This window comes from Aspergillus pseudotamarii, assembly GCF_009193445.1.
Source record: "Aspergillus pseudotamarii strain CBS 117625 unplaced genomic scaffold BDV38scaffold_54, whole genome shotgun sequence".
Classification (NCBI taxonomy): Eukaryota; Fungi; Ascomycota; class Eurotiomycetes; order Eurotiales; family Aspergillaceae; genus Aspergillus; species Aspergillus pseudotamarii.
In genome coordinates, this window is record NW_022475068.1 from 219,483 (window position 1) to 237,938 (window position 18,456).

The 18,456-nt window shown below is 47.0% G+C and overlaps 8 protein-coding genes across 8 annotated transcripts; 2 read left to right on the top strand and 6 right to left on the bottom strand.

Annotated features, from left to right (window-relative positions):
* Positions 1 to 170: 170 nt before the first annotated feature.
* Positions 171 to 1,783, bottom strand: BDV38DRAFT_295373 (cytochrome P450; the record flags this gene model as incomplete). The annotated part of the gene is made up of 1 exon (XM_032062695.1): positions 171 to 1,783. The coding sequence occupies one exon, from the start codon at positions 1,781 to 1,783 to the stop codon at positions 266 to 268; it is 1,518 nt and encodes a 505-aa protein (XP_031910503.1). The 3' UTR covers positions 171 to 265.
* Positions 1,784 to 2,653: 870 nt separating this feature from the next.
* On the bottom strand, positions 2,654 to 4,318 carry BDV38DRAFT_295375 (cytochrome P450; the record flags this gene model as incomplete). Its single annotated transcript, XM_032062696.1, has 4 exons — positions 2,654 to 2,813; positions 2,874 to 3,046; positions 3,118 to 4,227; positions 4,289 to 4,318. 4 exons carry the CDS (start codon positions 4,316 to 4,318, stop codon positions 2,654 to 2,656), a joined length of 1,473 nt encoding a protein of 490 aa, XP_031910504.1.
* Positions 4,319 to 5,050: 732 nt separating this feature from the next.
* On the bottom strand, positions 5,051 to 6,934 carry BDV38DRAFT_285907 (uncharacterized protein; the record flags this gene model as incomplete). Its single annotated transcript, XM_032060576.1, has 1 exon — positions 5,051 to 6,934. One exon carries the CDS (start codon positions 6,932 to 6,934, stop codon positions 5,051 to 5,053), a length of 1,884 nt encoding a protein of 627 aa, XP_031910505.1.
* Positions 6,935 to 9,697: 2,763 nt separating this feature from the next.
* On the top strand, positions 9,698 to 10,065 carry BDV38DRAFT_285908 (uncharacterized protein; the record flags this gene model as incomplete). Its single annotated transcript, XM_032060577.1, has 3 exons — positions 9,698 to 9,841; positions 9,900 to 9,958; positions 10,020 to 10,065. 3 exons carry the CDS (start codon positions 9,698 to 9,700, stop codon positions 10,063 to 10,065), a joined length of 249 nt encoding a protein of 82 aa, XP_031910506.1.
* Positions 10,066 to 10,403: 338 nt separating this feature from the next.
* BDV38DRAFT_273611 (putative C2H2 finger domain protein) lies at positions 10,404 to 11,756 on the bottom strand (the record flags this gene model as incomplete). The annotated part of the gene is made up of 3 exons (XM_032057704.1): positions 10,404 to 10,674; positions 10,734 to 11,449; positions 11,505 to 11,756. The coding sequence occupies 3 exons, from the start codon at positions 11,754 to 11,756 to the stop codon at positions 10,404 to 10,406; spliced, it is 1,239 nt and encodes a 412-aa protein (XP_031910507.1).
* A 752-nt stretch (positions 11,757 to 12,508) lies between these two features.
* cyn1 (putative cyanate hydratase) lies at positions 12,509 to 13,276 on the bottom strand. The gene is made up of 3 exons (XM_032055418.1): positions 13,186 to 13,276; positions 12,692 to 13,131; positions 12,509 to 12,637 (listed from the first exon to the last, which is right to left on the bottom strand). Exons 1-3 carry the CDS (start codon positions 13,204 to 13,206, stop codon positions 12,616 to 12,618), a joined length of 483 nt encoding a protein of 160 aa, XP_031910508.1. The 5' UTR covers positions 13,207 to 13,276; the 3' UTR covers positions 12,509 to 12,615.
* Positions 13,277 to 14,998: 1,722 nt separating this feature from the next.
* On the top strand, positions 14,999 to 16,645 carry BDV38DRAFT_285911 (MFS transporter; the record flags this gene model as incomplete). The annotated part of the gene is made up of 4 exons (XM_032060578.1): positions 14,999 to 15,150; positions 15,249 to 15,634; positions 15,689 to 15,965; positions 16,012 to 16,645. 4 exons carry the CDS (start codon positions 14,999 to 15,001, stop codon positions 16,643 to 16,645), a joined length of 1,449 nt encoding a protein of 482 aa, XP_031910509.1.
* Positions 16,646 to 16,984: 339 nt separating this feature from the next.
* BDV38DRAFT_163048 (uncharacterized protein) lies at positions 16,985 to 18,042 on the bottom strand. The gene is made up of 3 exons (XM_032051815.1): positions 17,651 to 18,042; positions 17,338 to 17,599; positions 16,985 to 17,287 (listed from the first exon to the last, which is right to left on the bottom strand). Exons 1-3 carry the CDS (start codon positions 17,869 to 17,871, stop codon positions 17,087 to 17,089), a joined length of 684 nt encoding a protein of 227 aa, XP_031910510.1. The 5' UTR covers positions 17,872 to 18,042; the 3' UTR covers positions 16,985 to 17,086.
* Positions 18,043 to 18,456: the final 414 nt, after the last annotated feature.

Here is an 18,456-nt window from a genome sequence, read left to right on the forward strand (position 1 = left end):
GAGTCGTGTAGTGATCATACGGCCGAGAAGGTTTCCGAGTGTATGTTCCATTCACGGAGCCTTATATATGTGACGTCACAAGAGAGATGCGATATTTTCACCATTGAACAGTGGGCTGGGTCGGAATACAGAGGTGAATTGCACACAAGTCAACATAACATGGTTGGATAGACCGGTGTGAAAAGGTGTCCACTGGTGGTTAGGCTAGGCTGACTCTGTGGTGGAGAATGGGCAACCTGGCGTAATCATAATATAACTAACTACCTTACATATACCGGCTGATCCTTTCCATAAGATGTCTCTCATCCTTATCCAACTCCCGCCATTGCCTCTCAACCACGGCCCGGTGTTTTGCGCTGCGGACCTCAAAGGTGACGTTTTCAATTTGTGGTATGTACAGTAAATTATGAGTGTCTGTTGAAGATGCACGTTTTTCCTGTGCAGTTTGTTTAATATCAAATGCCCATAATAAGCGTGCAATCGCAATAAAAATAGAGTCCTTGGCCATTCTCTCCCCAGGGCATTTTCGCCGCCCAAAACCAAATAGAGACGGCAATGGTAAGCTAGGATTCTCAATCCAGCGATCTGGCCGAAAGACCTCTGGGTTATCATAGGTCGATTCGTCCATGTTTAATAGCCACTGATTGGACATAATCAGTGCATCGGTTGGGATGCGATAGCCCATATATTCACCCTCTTCCATAGCGGCATGTGGGAACCCCACGGGGACCATCGTGCGATGCCGCGCAATCTCCAATATGAACGCATTCAGGTATGGGAGTTGATCCTGGTCAGTAAAGCTAGGCAATTTGTCATGACCGACCACCGCGTCCATCTCAGATTGCGCTCTTTGTATGGAATGTGGATGCTCAAGGGCGATCGTGACAAATATATTGAGGAACTGGGCAGTCGTGATGGTTGCGGCAGACTCCAATTCGAAAAGTAAAAAGATAAAATGCTCCCAAGACATGACGGCTTCAGGCATATTCTTGTGCACCACCTGCGTCCAGCTCCAAACATCAGATCGTTGGATAGCGCGTTTGGCACGCAAGGACCACAGATCCAGAACACGCTTCTGGTGTCTCCGCGCAGTCATCTTAAACTTGGCGAATACCGCTGGCAGATGATCCAAGCAGGGGTACAGATCCACCAGCACCTTGTCAATGGAAACCGCACCGAAAGCCTCGTAAATCAGAGCCTCGACTTGCGCAGCCTCATCGGCCTGGTCTGGTCCGTCCCGCTGCCCATACCCCAAGAGCTTTGCAATGCTAGATGTATAAGTACGGAAGTACGTAGGATGCCACTGTGTCCCTAGCAGCTCATATACCATGCGTGCACTCTCCAGAGCCTCCGCTTCATTGTATGTTTTTACAGCATGTCCGGCGAATAAAGGCGCGATTAGCTTGTGGGAGGCGTCCCATTGCGCACCGTTGGGCATAAGTGCCGGAAGCATACCGCTGAACATCCATTCCCCGACAAGGATCAGACGAGGCCGTGAAGAGTAGAGATATCCCATCCTGGCAAAGTCGCGAACTACCTTCTGGGACCCTAGCATGATCACTGTCCGCGAGCCTAGCTTTAACGTGATGATGGGTCCGTATTTTCGGTGCCACTCCTGATGCTTGCCCCATGGTGATGCAGATTGGTGTTGATGGATATTTCCTATCAAGGGTAAGGGTTGTGGGCCGGGTGGGAGTGGTTTGGTTTTGGGATACAGAAAGTCCTGAGCTAGGTATAAGGCCAGGAGACAACCCACGACTATGCAAGCTAGGTTGATAGACATATCGACACAGGAGACGATCGGGTTGAGCGAGTAAGAGAAGAGAGAAGATCCCGATTTTTAAGAAAGTGGTACTGAACCCTGAAACGATAGTCATCTACCCAAGGGCCCAGAGACTTAACATAAACCACCTGCCATTGCCATCCACACACAACAAATGTGATGAGTCTTATTAATCCTCTCACATTGGATACACCGCTTTTATCTTGCATAGCACAATGCTTCTGATTTGTCCTTGGCGCTATATGCGGCAGCCCGGCCTAGCCTGATCTTCATCCCTCCTTACCGCGAGCGGAAGAGAGATCGCGATTGCTTTACTCCTTACGCATTATCTCTCAAACCACGTGTGTATCTGTGAATGTAAATAGAGAATTATGGCTAAGAGGTGCATCAGTGCGGAATGGGGACATTGGAAAACTTTGCATGTTGCAAGGCCACTATCGTCCCTCCACGTGAAAATTTGAGATTGGCTCTCATTCCCAGAGCTGCAATTGACTAGCACTAAGATTCAGGGTTATACTTCTTGACCTCGCCGGTAATGTATTCGGCCTGCATATACATTCTCTGAGTCCTTCAGTCGCTACATCTGTGGTATCGACATCACGCTCGCCCCATTTTCCTGTATTCGAGCTATTACTTGCTGCCCCACACGATTGGAGTGGTGAGAGGAAGCTGTACTGGTACATGCCCAAATAAAGAAGAACATATGGGTATGGGTGTCAAATAACACACGGTGACTTTTTAGATTGGCCGCAGAACGCCCATGACCTCGGTCTGAATATTATCCCTTTTCCCAAGAAATATGAAGCGAATGGCATCTGGTGATAGTCTTCTCTGAAGACCTTGAACCACTGGCCAATATACTAGAGATCATTACCGCTCAACAGCGGTCAATTTAACCATCAACGGATACTTTTCCCAGATAGCATACGACCGCTGTTGATCCATCCAACCCTCAATATCTTCAACGGCCTTGATATCAAAACTCCACCATAGCTTCGCAGCAATCAGACGCATCTCCGCATACGCAAGACTAAAAACAGCAATGAACGTCAATTAAATACCTACCCAGCAATAATCGATAGGAACGTACTTCTTTCCCAAGCAATTCCTTGGACCGTATGAGAATGGCTGCAGGACTTCCCGTTTATCGGCGGCGAATCGAGGACTCTCTTTGTCAAGCCATCTTTCCGGGAGAAATGAGTCTGGTTCAGCAAAGTTTGTTTCTGAGCGGAAAGCGGATAGATAGGCCATTGAGACCGTTGTCTAGGTTATCATTCAGCTGTTAGTGTTGAAACGATCGAGAAAAGGTTAGGTTCAGGTTAAGAAGATCATACACCCGCCGGAACAAATCTCCCATCAATCATCGCTCCGCCACTGGGAACCTTTCTTGGCAGAACACTTGGAACAGGCGGATACATGCGTAGACATTCTTCGAGGACTGCATTAAGATATGGTAGATTGGCGGCAGAGAGAAAGTTGATATCCTCATAGCACGAGAAAGACGTCCTGATCTCGGTGGTCACACGGCGATAAACCTCGGGATGTCGCAAAAGAAAGAAAGTGCACCCGGATAGGAGGGTAGCAATAGTTTCACTACCAGCCACTATAATTAGGGCCATATTCACATCGATTTCATCCCGGGACATGCGACGTTTGTCATTGTCGTTATGTTTAAGGATATAGCTAATAAAGTCCGGACGGGATGTCTGGAGCTTTACACGACGGGCCACCTTCTCCTGACAGATATAGAAGTTATCCTCAATCATCCTTTGTAGTCTCCGAGGTAACAGAAGCTCAAATAGCCATGGGGGAAGCAGTGCAAGGAATGGACGCATGAGCGCAGACGCTTTGAAGCTACGAAAAGTAAATTCGATCCAAGGGTGGTATTTCCTGGTTTTTAGACAGTCGAAGGACTCGCCAAAGGAGAGGTCGCCAATGATATCGAAGGTGGTGTAGTTGAACCATTGAGTCATGTCTACACGGGCTGCTGTAGAGGTGGAATGTTCGTGGAGGCGACGGATGAGTAAGTCAATATAGGATTGCAATAGAGGCTCTTGCTCTCGCAGTGCCTGCTCTGAGAAGGCGTGCGAGAGTAGACGCCTCATGCGGCTGTGGTCAGCTTCCATGGCATTGACAATGGATACTCCGCTGGGGCCAATGGGGTACCATTCGGGGTCCTTTTCGAACGAAAGATCACCTATTTTACGGTGGCCACAGATATCTTTCCATGCCTGGGCACTGTTGTAGAGAAGGATGTTTGGGGAGACGCGGACAACGGAGCCATATTTCTTGTGAAGATTAAGAATTTTAGAATGGAAAATACCTCTATAAATCCAGTAGAAGTGTGGGATTGGAGAGCATGAGGCCAGGATTGGTCCGGGAAATTCTCTGAGGGGGTGAAGGGTGAGGTTATAGATGGCTCTAAGGATAGGGTAGCTTAACACCTGGATCTTAGAGGTTAGATTCATCGATGGACCGGTTTAAAATATAATGAAAAGAATTTACCAGTGAGATAATCCAAGCTAACAGAGACATAATTAAAAGTAGCATTCATGCCAATTTTCAGGTTTCCGAGGCTTGAGAGATGGAAAGGTGAAGCCCATGGCGGACAAATCCGAGGACATATATTGTTGACGAAAACTCATGTCGGTAAGACCGCCTAATAGTGACAGAGCAGGACGCACAGTGCAGAGGAAGTCTGCAGGAAGAGGCTGTTTTCTTTTTTGCTTCGCGCTTAATGCTTGTCCATACGATACACTTTGGATTGGTAGGGTCTGGGCGGACCCCTTGCAGGGACAACAAACTATTCTAACGTTAGATAATGTGACCAGTCAACACCATATTTATTTAGTCCATGTGACCCGATGCGCACGTGTTAGGTATTGCCCAAGTCATAATTAGTCTCCCAGGTTCATTCTTTCCTTGCCTTCCACCCTTCTCTGTCCATAAACTACTATTTACACGTAAGTCGTAGCGTTCAGAAGCTCCACGCACGTGTTGAGTCACCTATTGTTAAAACCTTGGTTCTCAGTACCGGCATCCTATCGACAACACTGCATCAGGACACTGGGGCTGGGAGATGTAAATAATATCCATAGATTCGTTTTTATTCATGTTCTGGGTAACTAGACCAATCCGGCCAGATACGTATTTACTCCTAGGTTACTATAAAATTGCACGGAACAAAAGAGCCCTAAATCCCTATATGGTCCATACTTTGCAGAATGACTGCAAGACTGTCCCTTGAATAGACCAGAGAGCCTAAAATCAGTGAGGGCGATCCCCGGCGATATGGCCGGGCTGAGCCTCAATAAGACTACCAACACCAATGATAAAGTAAAGACCCGACCACCACTCTTCCATCACAAGTGCAGCGATGGCCCGACCATATTGATAGCTGAAATCATTGGCATGGCCGGACCGCGTAATCTCAGCAGCATGTGTGCAGTAATGACGGTCCATGTGTGACAGAAAAGTGTTCGCGTCAATTTCTCCACGGCGGAGGAGAAGTGGAAGGACAATCTGGTAATTGATTATACTTTCCGGGAGTATGCCAGATTCGACGGCGTTGCATACGGTTGTATGAAGCATGATCGTACCCGTGTACTCCGTTCCGTCTACAGAGACACGGTACGACTGGTTTCGTCGCGGGATATCTAACTCCTTCGCTGTAGATAGCAGTTTTGGCTCCAAGTTGGATGTATAACACTCTGCAAGGTCACCAATTTTATACAGGTTTAATGCTTGCACACTCGAGCTCAGGTTGAAGGCTAGAGAGTAGTACCGCCACACGTCTTGACGGTGGTTGCATAGCTCCCATATACAGGCGCCAGCGATGGTCATGAAGCCCACATGGCGTTCCTTAGAATCGAAGCTGGCATTCAACATCCACACGGTTCGCTCATAGCAGCTCAGCATGTCAGCGAGAGCCAAGGATCCACGGGTGAGAGCGAAGACAGACTGGTTGCATTCCTCAAAACGTAGATCCGGCCCGAGATCGACCCAGTCGTTGACGAGCCCAGACAACATCATGTCATCGCGTCCGGGAATTCCTGCTACAAATGACAGGAAATGCGCGAAGCCGCCAGCATCTACAGCCTTGAAATCGCGCCAGGTATCTCGATCGGCATGAACCCAGGCAGTGAGCCCGTCGGTCGTTTGTGCTCGGACAGAAGCCTCATGTGCACGCTTGAGTTCAAAGAAGGCCATGTCACAGACCATGTGCGACCTGCGGACCCGGAGCTCCTCTGGGAGCTCTGGCATATCCCAAACTGCCATTATCTCCTTTTTTAAGGACGACGGTGACTGGGACATTATCCGAGCGCTGTCCACGTTATATTCGAAGAAGTATGAGTAGTCCAAAATGCACAAGTAATCCAGTCGCCAATCATCGAAATCATGCAGCAATAGGGCCATCCACCAAGACCCAAGGAAGACAGGATATGCAGCGACACCTCTCAACCCGAATTCGTCCATAACCTCAGTATAGGCTGGGGACGGACAACAAACGACCTTTGATTTTGTGCTGTGGTTGCCGTTGGCCCCTTCACGTGCTTTGCGCAAAATGTCCCCGACACGGTCTTCCCCAATGATGACTTTCTGAGTCCAAACTTTCGAGCTCTTCCTAAGCGTTGTATCCGACATATCGGCATTTTCGCGAAATCGCATGATTTCCCGTAGCACGCTGATACCATTTTCTGTCATCTCCACCAATTCACGGGACCATTTGCTGAAACGTCCACTCTGGCCCTCAGGACCGAGCAGTTCACTGACCCCGAGAGCTGGCTTGTAGGTCCAACCCTCCCGGTAGGGGGCGATCGAACCCGTCCCGTACTGCCCCTCCTTCACTGCAGTAATATGCTTTGCCAAAGGGCTGTTTTCAGCTGATTTGCGGGTCCACAATACGTCCAATGGTATGGTACGCCCCTGTCCCTTCCATGCTGTGTGGACGCGGTCTGCAACCTCAGGAAGAGGTAAGTCATAGTCCACCTTCCCTTGGCATTTATCTGAATCACCAAGCGTGTCTGGGGTTTCGACACCAAGAATAGCTTTGAGGACAAATACTGTGCTTGTGAGATACCCCTCGACCACTTTGGTAGTTCCGCACCAACATAGTCTCCATAGACTTGCAAGGCTTTTAAGGGAAAGCATAATAGCAGAAGATCGTTATCCAAATTGCAAAATATCTCATTAATGAGATGATAGGTATGAAGGGTTAAACCGGTAGCAAATTTCGTATAGCGGGTTTACAGACTATAGAGGCTAAGTATATAAATGCCGTCGTGTGATTTTATGGACGAGCTGTTACCCTAATCTTACTGTTATCATTTTCACCAAGCGGTGTAGCCAAACTCTTTTGTCACGCTTGTGCTTATATTGGCTGGACCGCGTTCAAATATTCTTAAATCAGCAACACATTTCTAGTCAAGAGACGAGATTACTACTAATTAGCTCCACCCTGCGTAATGCAAGCCAATGATGAGAACTACTGTGTAAGCGATGCTACGTTATTCACTAATTTTCCTAAATCCGAATAGGTCTAGACCACAGATAGTTAAACTCAGGTAGAGCCGATGGCAGATCTGATCTATAGATCACAGAGTTCTTAGCTCCTTACCTTAATCAATATAATTAAACTTCACGGTGGGGCAGTGATGCAGAAAACCTGCGAAGATCTGCACGGAATCTCACCGCCACATCGCGTATTCCTGTGGCTGTGGTCTTCAAGCCGCAACATTGCCAATCTTCTATGTCTTAACGGAATTGTATTGGTTTATATGCGTATATACTTATAGTGTTGATCGCTTCAGGCATGCATACCATACTGAGAAGACCCAAATTCTAGAGCACCACCCGTGTATGTGATCACCGATCTGATTCCACTAATTCAAAAGAGCCCCTCAGCTGCAGAAATGGGAGTGAAAGGGCCTTTGAAGGCTATGAGAAACACTTGGACCATAGAAGTGACGGCTTGGTAGCTTTCATGCATACAGAGACCTGGTTCTGCATAGTTGGATTGGACTTCCTACTACATAGCGAGTGAGCAGATCAACTGATTCATTACACCCCAGCCACAGTACACCGCCACCAAAGTCCATAATACCATAGAAGTGCAGTGTAGCCAGTACCTGTGGTGGGAAGCTAAGCACGTTGCAGACAAATGTAAGGGATAAGAAAATGTGGCTCGAGTTAAAGGATCAGCAGTATCGTGGCGTTCAGGTATTTGTGCGAGATGGTAAAGGTTCTCCTTTCCGTACCTTCTCCTCTTGTTTAAACTGTCGCATAGATATTTGAGATTTGGAGAACGAGTCCACTAGACGAAGTGCATACGTATATAACTCAAGTCACATACTTGTGTCACGGCTATTCTCCCATCCGTCTCTTTGTTTTAGATAGACACAGATGAAAAACTGCTAGCCTCGATGACAGTTCTATTCTAGCTTAAGGTGAGCACAAGTTACCCAAAGATATGTATTGTTAGGAATAAGATGTTCAAGGCATGACCGTGACACCATATGGTGTTTTGGTCGAACTGTATTGAGATATATTCTTTCGCAGGATTCTCCATGGCTATGGTGGCCAAGCCCACTATACCTTTATGAAGATGCGCTACTCCGCGATGTCCCCCCATCATCATACGTAAGAAACGAATGATAGGGGTGCATTAGTATCAGCCATTGGGGAGCTGTATAGCTGATCCCTACCATTAGAGTGTGTCAAAAGGTTACAATTAAGTATTGTAACTGGTTCATCTAGAAATTGGAGCTTCAATCGACAGATATTGAGACCTTGAATGTCACATTGCCCCTATAGAATAAATATGACTATTCCCATTCCATGATAGAAAATCCGTAGCAGGAATCAACTATACAAGCTGATCAATAAGGATGACCTTTTAGGTAGAATAGTTGACGCTGTGGTAGACGGAGAGAGTATAATCAATCGGTGGAGCTACGCCGAGATCATCTCTGATTAGCGGAAGAATATCTGCGACACGATATGCTGCGATGCTTGAGATGAGATGAGTGTAGGTATATCTTAATAACTAAAGAGAAATTTGAAGTAGAATGTCTACAGTATATCAGGTAGCTGGATACTGATAGTTGATTTTAAAGGTGCTAACCAGCTATAATGCGCTAATCTTTAATAGGAGCGCTATACTGTTCTCGGTGATTCACCGTCATTCAAGCATCCACGTGATACACGTGACAAGGACAGGATTACACGGCATTCCAACAGCCGAACAAGCCCCAAAAATAGGTCACCGCCGAACCAAGCCAAAAGCTTAACGAAAGCTTAGCGGGCCATCGGCACGAAACAGCGCTGCCTGCGTGTGCATTTTTCATCTTCGCTAAAATAACCTAACTCTATCGGAAAATTCGGAAATATGCATTTATTTCTGTTCATTATTTATTTCAATGGATAATGATCGGCTTACTCCGTGCATCTAGTTCTAACACGGAAACACGCACCTTCAAGGCAGATAGTAATCTAGCTAGAGCAAGTCCAATCATCACCCCCCGTGAGAAAATCACGGATAGGACGGGTCGATCGACCGTCATGAAAACGCAAGCCGACAGGGCTTAGCCCATGACGTGGAGCTCATCGTGGTCGTCACTGGTTGGTGTTGAGGGAAGAGCCCCTCCTATTCTCCTAGTCGCTCCACTTATGCTCTGTTTATTGGGATATACTATTAGCCGAGGAGGTGAGGGCCAGGCACCCTCCAATTAATGATTGGGGCGTGTCGCACGCCGGTGGTATTTAAGGGCTCGTGGATCGCTGTTTTGGGGTTTTTTTTTTTTTTTTTGGTAGTCTCTAAATTCAATATCGTACATGACATATTTCTCTTGGTATATACTTGAATAGACTGCTCACGTTTCTCTTTTCCACTTATTTTACATCAAAACAAACATCATGGGCCTCTTTGACTTCTTCAAGTCCTCCAAGGAGGAATCTCCCCGTACCCAACAACCAACCTGGGATCCTAATACTATGACGATGCAACAACCAGCTAGTCCTCCTGCTCCCATGGTTGACCGTACTGTTTCGGACCAACCAGTATGTCCCTTTTATCACTAGGTTATGATGAAGGAATTGGAAGGCTAATTTCTTTTAGAACACTCAGGAGAACATGCAGTTGCGTGGCGGTGGTGCGGGTGATTGTTGTTGTGGAATGTAGGTTTCTTATTCTTTCCTACATGATGATGTCCTATGAACAGAGAGCTAACCGCAGTAGATGCGCCGGTATCCTTTGCTTCGAGTGCTGTGAGGAGTGCTGTTAGTTTGGTGGGAGATTATTTACGATTTGAAGGCGTGTGGAGGAAGGCCCTCCGGATATGAGTTATACCCGTCTACCCGTTATTGATCTCTATGTTGTCTTGTGAATATCTTAATGCGATGTTGTAATGACTTTGCTAGCTAAATTTGCGTTCGTCAAATAACAGTGTTTATCTCACTCCGTTTCCAGTTTTCGGGGGCTCCAGACTTTCTTCGACAAATCGCTTTCCATTGTTGGAATGTTCGCCGTCTGACATGAGTGTAGGAAATACGCACTCTGGGGTTGTGTCGGCCGCCGGAAGAGTGGGCGGGAGAGAATGGCAAAGGCGACGGAGCCAGAGCACTAGAACTCCCGGCGCTGAGGACGCAGACGCAGGTCCGTACCGACGGTGGTAGTACCAGGTTCGGAGCTATCGGTTATTTCCAACTTGCCAGCTTCGTACTTGATCGTCCCATCTTCGGTGTATCCCGCAGTTTGAATAAGTCCGCCAGTGATTTCCTCGAAGATCTGACCGTATCTCTCACCGTCACTGAGGCTGCAGCGAGTGCTGGGCGATTCGAGATGCGCGACCAAAGCAGCGGTGGTTTTGAAGAAGCGGAGACAACCGGGACACCTAACGATAGTGAATGTTATAATTAGCTACAATAACCTGTCAGTCGGGCAGCAACGTACTGTCTATCCTCCATCATGCGACTCTTCATCAGGACATGGTTCTCAAATTCAGCCATGGTGGCAAAGCCCGTCTTACAGGGACAGACGTATTGGCCCGTGAATGAATTAAAGAACTTTGTAGCATCCCATGCGCGATCGAGCATGCGCAGTGTGTCTCCAGGGCGGATTGTTCCAACACCAAATGGACGTTGTGACGACACAACATCGGAGCTAGATCTGACAGGCTCCTTCCCCTTCCACGACTTGCTGTCTTTGCCTGTCGCGATGCTCAATTCGGAGAAAGCCAATAGGTCACTAGGAGCAATACTCTTTCCCTTGGACGCCTTCCCATCCAAAGTCGGCCAGTGCTTCAGAGCAAGCATCGCCGAAACACTAGCAGTGGGGTCGTCCTGACCAGGCTTTGGCTGGTTGTTCATAGCTTCCCTATTCGAAATTTCATGACTTGCCCCCTCACCGGTTTCAAGCATAACTCCACCGTCCGCATCATCGTATTCGGTATCCTCCAAGGTGCCCTGTGGAGGGATAATTGGCAGATTTATTCCCTCACCAGCACCTAGAGCCTCCCTGATCATCATTTTCTTGGACTGCTCCCGGAGGAGATGAACATAGCGGATGGTGGGGCATTCGTCCTTCTCAATATGGCTCATCAGGCCGCTGGCGGATTTGAAAGTAGCCTTACAACCGTGGCAAGGGATAATCTGCATAGAGTGGTGGTTCTTCACCGGAGATCAGATCAGTAGCGATGGCTATGGGATCGCTCGAGGTTCTCACCTGACGAATATGGGAATTGCGACCACCATCGCTGCGAAACTCGATGCCACAAACGGGACAGACAATATGCTTGACGCTTTTGATCTTGTGGATGAGAAGGCGCTCCTCGTCTTCAAAGTCTTCGTCACACTGGGTGCAATACTCGTGCTCAGAGTCAAAGGTCTTGTGTTGCTTCATGGCCTTTTCTGAATTGAAGACTAGTTTGCAGCCGGCGTAGGTGCACTTCACCTTAGAGGTTGTCTTTTCTGCCATAGTGATGATAATGTGTATCGATGAGACCAGCAGAGGGAGGATGTATGAGTATTAGGGAGAGGGGATATGATGATGAAGGGAACGAGAAAATGAGAGAGTGAGGAGATGGGAAAGGGAAGAAATGTAGGAGAACCTGTCAATTGCGGACAAAGATTGTTAAGGGCCAAGATCACATCAGCTGGGTGTTGTAGTCAGGCTGATGGGGGATGTCCAGTGAAGTGAATTTAAACACGTAGGGGTGAAAGTGAATTTCACCATGGACATACTGTTAGTCTAGCACAGCTTTGGTTTGTTTCATTTGTTTGCAGTATAATAAGCCGTACCTCGTGAATTGCCCTTTGCTTTGTAGTAGTTTTCATAGAAGACCTTGCCTACTGGTTCTCTAAAGATGTGTTTGTCAATATAGACATTGTTTGCTCTACCAAACCGACCATGTCTGTCATTACTGTGATGACTCTGTCGAAAAGTATTTATACTCCTTCCCTCAATTGAGTGGATCACGCTATGGGCTATATTTGAGCCCTGAGAAGTTCTACATCGATACATACAATAAGAGAACCACATAGTTTAAATATTTGCATACAACAGTAGCATCTGGCTCCTTATTACTTCTTGATAAACAGGATGTTATCAACCTTTATCCCTGAAGCTGTGATCGAGTTTCATATTAGGTTTATCGTTCAATTATTCTTTATGAGAAAGTCTGTCGCTCTCACATTTTACACTGTACCAACTTGGAAACAGGTTGTCATCAGGCATATGCTTTCATACTATTTACTTTCATACATACATGGACATAACATCATCAATCCACATACACGAGCCTACTCAGCTTGCCCGTCACAGTGGTATGAACCCTTTAGAATCTCGAGAAAGGAAGCCTATACACGTCAGAATCACAATCCTCACACACAAACAATAAGAACGGTACTCACCACTTGCCCCGAAGGGTAATAACAGCCCAGTTGTTTCCATCAGCGTCGGTCTCCTTCTCCACCTTTGTCGAGAATGAGATAGCACTCATGATGCCATCACCGAACTTCTCGTTCAAAACGGCCTTGTAGGCATATCCATAGTTCTGCACGATCTCATACAAGCGGTAGATCAGAGGCTCCTTGGGTGGCATCTCCACGGACTTGCCGCGATCCGGGAAGCCACCGAGTTGCTCCTCCAAGAGCTCATGGGAAACTTCCAAGAGGGAAGCGAGATTGGTAATGTCCTCCGGTGAGGCCTTGGCCTGGCCGTAGAAGATGGCTGCGGTTGCGACTTCGTTGCGACCGATGTGTTGGGCAATCTGTTCGAAGCTGAATTTCTTGGCGGCCTTGGCCTTGAAGAGAGTCGCGGATGCAGAGGGGAGGTTGGGGTGTTGCGATGTCTATTCCAGTCATTAGTCGGTGTCCTATGGTTGGGATATCTTGGGGGTTCTAACGTCGAGTGTTGCGAGAGACATGGTGGGTGTGTTCGTGATGATCGGGTTACAGAAGTACAATTGGGGTCTATAGTATAATAGAGAACGTTAAATGTCATAAATCATGAAACGAAAATGTCGGCCTTAAATAAGGGAAGGCCTCCAAATCTCCAACAGGCCTGATGAGGGGTGTTGCATCATTGGCATGTGTATGGTACGGTACACCTGACATCCTGATTATGCGGGTGGGTAAGCCTTCTATGGTGTAAGTTACGTAACAAGGATACTCAAGGTGTGCGGGGGGTCATGACGGCGGATGCCGATGAGGGGTAGTGGATTGATTGATTGATAGATAGATTGATAAAGAATTACCGCTATCGGGAGCCTTTCTCTTACATATGCGATATCGCTACATCTCATTTCCCATTAAAAAGCCATCTCGTCAATTGTTATTGTGGGGCTAATCTTTAAAGAATGGCCATTATGTTGGCAGGGCTACCATTTCCGCCAGGAACATGGAGTGGGGCCGATGGGAGAAAGAAGGTCTATTTCTTATGTCCACCACAGGCTTGAACAAGGTCCTCTAACCAGAGTAATTCTCCAATAGGACATCCTCAGCCTCTTAACAAGACTCCATGGTAGAGGAAGATAGAAGATGGGCAGGAGGCAAGCATTCCCATGCTAGCGCATCATCTTCCACCATAGCTACTTGTTTATCACAAAGGAACTCCAGCACTGTCTCGTATTGCGCCATCCCAGAAATCGTGTGAGGCGTTGTGTATGCTGATTCACGCTCCTGGTCTTCCGATAGTTGGACGTATGTGTGTGTGTGAAACCGGATCGAATCAGCAACATCTCACCCTTCAAAACTTGAATAATTCGCTTCGAAGGTTGAGATTGCTAGGCAAGACATGCCATTAGCTCGTCGTACGTGATGGAGACGCCACTGGTCCCATCATCCGCCTTTCCATGACGCTCTGCGTAGGACCAGTAGTTGACCAGAATGCCTCTACCAGCGAACAATCCATTGCCATGCCATTGGCGAATTCCCAGTATCAAAGAACCAGCTTTCAGGGTGTCCTCTTTATACTTCCCGTTATAGAACAAGCCATACTTCTCATAGACAAAGTGGCATAGCCCATCGATCTGGCTACCTTTTTGTGTGTTGAAAGGCAACTGCACCGGTGGACACATGATTAGTTTGACCCTTGAAAAAGAATATGTGTTTCGTGTCGACACACTTCAAGATCTATTGCAATGAGCTCAGTAGAATGCCGGTGTACTTTATAGCTGAATTCATATGTATGCCTCCCGAACAGGGGCGTCCGGGGATATTCTAGTGACCGGCTACGGAAGTGAATTTTCAATTCGGCGCCCCAATTTCACCTTGATTGCTTTTTAATTCAGGTTGAAACAGAATTCTGGTGGATTTCTAGAATCACAAGGATATGAACAATTGGATATGCAGATCGACATGCCGAGGGGACTGATTCACCAAACTTTTATACTCGAGCGGAAATCGTTCCGGGTTTCCGGCACTATTTCCGGTATGCCAGATCCACCAAGTCCACCCCTAAGGATCCTAGCAACCAATACTGCAATATAATTTGTTAATACGGTCTCGCATGATGATTATACCTACAGGAACGATGTCCTAACCGGGATTGCTAGGTCTGTGCATGCCTCGTGTTAAACACACGACAGCTTATCGTTGGGTACTCACCGTAGGACCGTGTCACTCTCCTTCAAGGTACTAATACACGGCATACCCTAAGATGGTTTACCTTGTGTCGAGTAGTATTTTTAGACAGCCTGGTCGCCGACAACGGTCAGTATGGGACATTTGGCCGAGAATTCTGAGTCTGCACCGCGAGATCCTGCGTTCGAGGTTGACTGGGAACAAAATGACAAGGAAAATCCAAGTAACTGGCCTTTGTGGTACAAATGCTTCACTGTTTGGTCTGTCTCACTGACTACGACATGCGTGTAAGTTATACAATGTTTCCTCCCCGCATAATGTATACTATAATTCCCTGGCTTGGAGGATTGCTTAGAATTAACAGGAGTATATAAACAACCTTTAGGATACTGTATTCCACGTCCTATACATCCGGCTCCCCGGGAATCCAAGAATCTTTCGATGTTACATCTCGGATTGTGGTGCTTCTCGGGCTGACCACCTACATGATAGGTCTGGGGCTGGGGTGTCTAGTTCTTGCGCCTCTGTCTGAAGTGTATGGAAGACGGATAATCTACATCAGTACTGGTGTCTTGTTTACTATCCTAGTTTTACCGGTCGCACTGGCACCAAACTTCGAGGCCGTCGTGATCAGCAGGTTTTTCGGTGGTTTCTTCGGCAGTGCCTCGGTAGTTGCTGGACCTGGCACTATAAACGATATAATCCACCCCGAGTACAGAGCTTTAGCGTTTAGTTTATGGAGCCTTGGGGCAATGAATGGCCCGGTTCTAGGTACAACCTAGTTCCCTAAAATCACCGGTTTAGGCACCCGCTGACAATCACTAGGTCCTATTATCGGCGGCTTTGTTTACCAGTATCTCGGATGGCGTTGGATCAATTGGATTGTGCTTATATGCGGTGGAGCATCAACTGCATGTCTCTGTTTGGTGAAAGAGACGTACGCACCCGTTCTGCTTAAGAGGCGACGAAAAGCGAAGCAAACCCAAACTGGTGATACGCGCTGGTGGACGAAGTATGACAGCCAAGCGGAAGAAAGTATCTGGCAAAGGCTGCAGACTAGTCTCAGCCGACCATTAATTATGGCTATGTTTGAACCAATATGGTGAGTAATTGAGGGCCCTTAAGTACAGCTCATGCTGACGGGACAGCTTGTTCTGGAACGTATACGTGGGTGTTATATATGCAGTGTTATTCCTATGCTTTGTCGGGTATCCAATTGTGTTTCAGCAACTCCGCGAGTGGTCCCCAGGACTGGCAGGGCTTGGCTATCTGGGCATTGGCACTGGTATAGCCTTGGCTGTATTCTCAGAACCCTTAGTCCGCAAATTCCTCATTGCAAAGCATCCCCCCGACCCGATCACAGGCAAGATCCCACCAGAGGCCCTGGTACGACCAATATGCATTGGTGGCATATTGATCCCGGTTGGAGAGTTCTGGTTTTCTTGGACGGCCCGACCACCTGTCCATTGGATATCATACATACTAGCGGGTGTCCCATTTGGGTTGGGGAATGGGCTGGTCTTCATATATGCCACGAGCTATCTGGCGGCTAGTTATGGTATGTATGCCGCCTCTGCGATCGCTGGAAATTCGATTGTTAGATATGTGTTTGGCGGAGTATTGCCACTTGCAGGCTCGAAGATGTATGGGGTAATGGGGGTGAATTGGGCGGGCACGATGTTAGCATTGGTGGAGGTACTTCTGACATTCATCCCCTTTGTGTTCTATCGATATGGGGCGAGGATTAGGCAGCGCAGTCAGATGGCTTCGAAGATGATCTAGCTGGCTACTTACTAGTGTTTGCAGATTTAGGATCGGGTATGGGTGTTAGTACGTTTGTTTCAAAGATTAAATACTAGAAACTTGACTTCGGTATATAATAAAACCCGTTACAATCGTGTTTCTACTCCACAAGAATCTCATATTGCTATGCGATTTAATATGTTCATCTCCATCTCTTCAACTCTGAACAGAGCGTTATATCTAATTCCTCTTGACAGCATTAATCCAGAGGAGTAACGTATCTAAAGAAGGACGCGTGTATGCTTAGAGCATAGTTTAGGCTGATTGAAGTGACAGTTAAAGTAGTCAAAGCATATGGCATGAAGCAAGTATGAAGAGTAGGTTAACAAAGGTAATTATATTAGAAGTGTAGCTAAAGAACGGCCTCGACCACTATCAGTGCTCAAGCAGATTAACAGTTAAAACATGGAAAGGAACAACTCAGAGCTCTGCTAAATGCTCTCGAGTCTTCAGTTCTTGGTCAAGTCCAAACTCCACACATCTGCGCAAGTCATCAAGCATCAAGGGGGGAGGGGGACTTGACACTGGGCGTAAGAGAAGGTCTGTATTGTCTCGAATTATATCATCCCATTGCAGTGTGATACGCTGCTGACCATGGCTTCTCGGAATTGGATAAAGTGTCTGAATTAATGTAAGAATCATGCAAAGTGAACGCCATGCATTAGACCTACCTTTCTCCAACCTCTTTTTCTTCTGGTCCCGGATGCAGGGTTATACTCATGTAGCTCAACAAATCCAGTCTCAAAGTGTGTATCATTGGGCCCGGGTGGGACTAGCTTCACGAGTATTACCAGACGAATTTTGCCCTGGGAGCCTTCCAACATGAGATCTGCATCTTGTAATAGTTTGTCATACGTCTCTGAGTATCCGACTTCGAGCGTAACACCAGGCCATATTCCGCGTGAGGTAATGAAACAATCTGGCTCCTTTACACTACAAGTCTTAGTACATTCTAATATGATAGGAAGACTGTAGGCGACATACCTCCCGTGAAAGCGGCCAGTGAACCCTCTCAAAGTAATCCCTGTGGAAACATATAACGATCTTTGGGCGACGTATCCTTCCACCACCATTTGGGTCACCCAAGAATTGAACCAATTAATGCAAAGCCCATGTACCCACAGTGGCATATCGACGTCAAGCATTTGAGTGAAAGAGTTGTAGCAATGGCTTTCATTGTTCCTGTCAGTGCTTGCACCCAACATTATAGGTAAACATACCGAGGCCTCATTTCCTCGAATAGCTCGTCAAAGGAGTCGTAATTAAATTGGTCGACCGTAAGAGTGTATTGACCACGACCTTCGGTCACAAGGTCATGCCTAATTCTCTCGAGAATATGCATGGTGTGCTGTAGTCAATCGAAAAGTATGAAAAGAATACAACTAGTTGGCGCTTAGTGATTTTGGGAGATAGGAAACAGCGAACAGTAGAGAAAAGACAATCAGGAAAGAAAGGCCATGGAAGATCGAACTGGGCAGAATGTGATGGTTGAAAAGAAAATGAGGCAGTGAGCGAAAGAATGAGGTAACCGTTGCGAGTTGTTTACATCAGGCACCAGGCACCACGTGAGGGTTTGCCCCAAAAGAAAAGCCAGAAACCATGAGAAGGAGGTGGATTTCAAAAGCGAGCAAGTCGAGCGGATATTGAATCATTAACATATATGGCAGTTCTGGAATGACATAACAGGTGAAAGTAGGAATCATGAGATCATTATCCGCTTATGGCTTTGCTCTTGTAGGTTTGGATATCTGCGACTAAATCGAGCAGACACCTACAGAAACAGGCCAGCA

Bases quoted from the DNA above. Each gene is read 5' to 3' on its own strand.
- cyn1 (XM_032055418.1), bottom strand. From the start codon at position 13,206: ATGTCTCTCGCAACACTCGAC. The intron at 13,132-13,185 runs GTTAGAACCCCC...TGACTGGAATAG, and splicing joins TGTCTCTCGCAACACTCGAC to ACATCGCAACACCCCAACCT. The intron at 12,638-12,691 runs GTGAGTACCGTT...TGACGTGTATAG, and splicing joins ATTACCCTTCGGGGCAAGTG to GCTTCCTTTCTCGAGATTCT.
- BDV38DRAFT_163048 (XM_032051815.1), bottom strand. From the start codon at position 17,871: ATGTTGGGTGCAAGCACTGACAGGAACAATGAAAGCCATTGCTACAAC. The intron at 17,600-17,650 runs GTATGTCGCCTA...TAAGACTTGTAG, and splicing joins ACTGGCCGCTTTCACGGGAG to TGTAAAGGAGCCAGATTGTT. The intron at 17,288-17,337 runs GTAGGTCTAATG...ACATTAATTCAG, and splicing joins GAAAAAGAGGTTGGAGAAAG to ACACTTTATCCAATTCCGAG.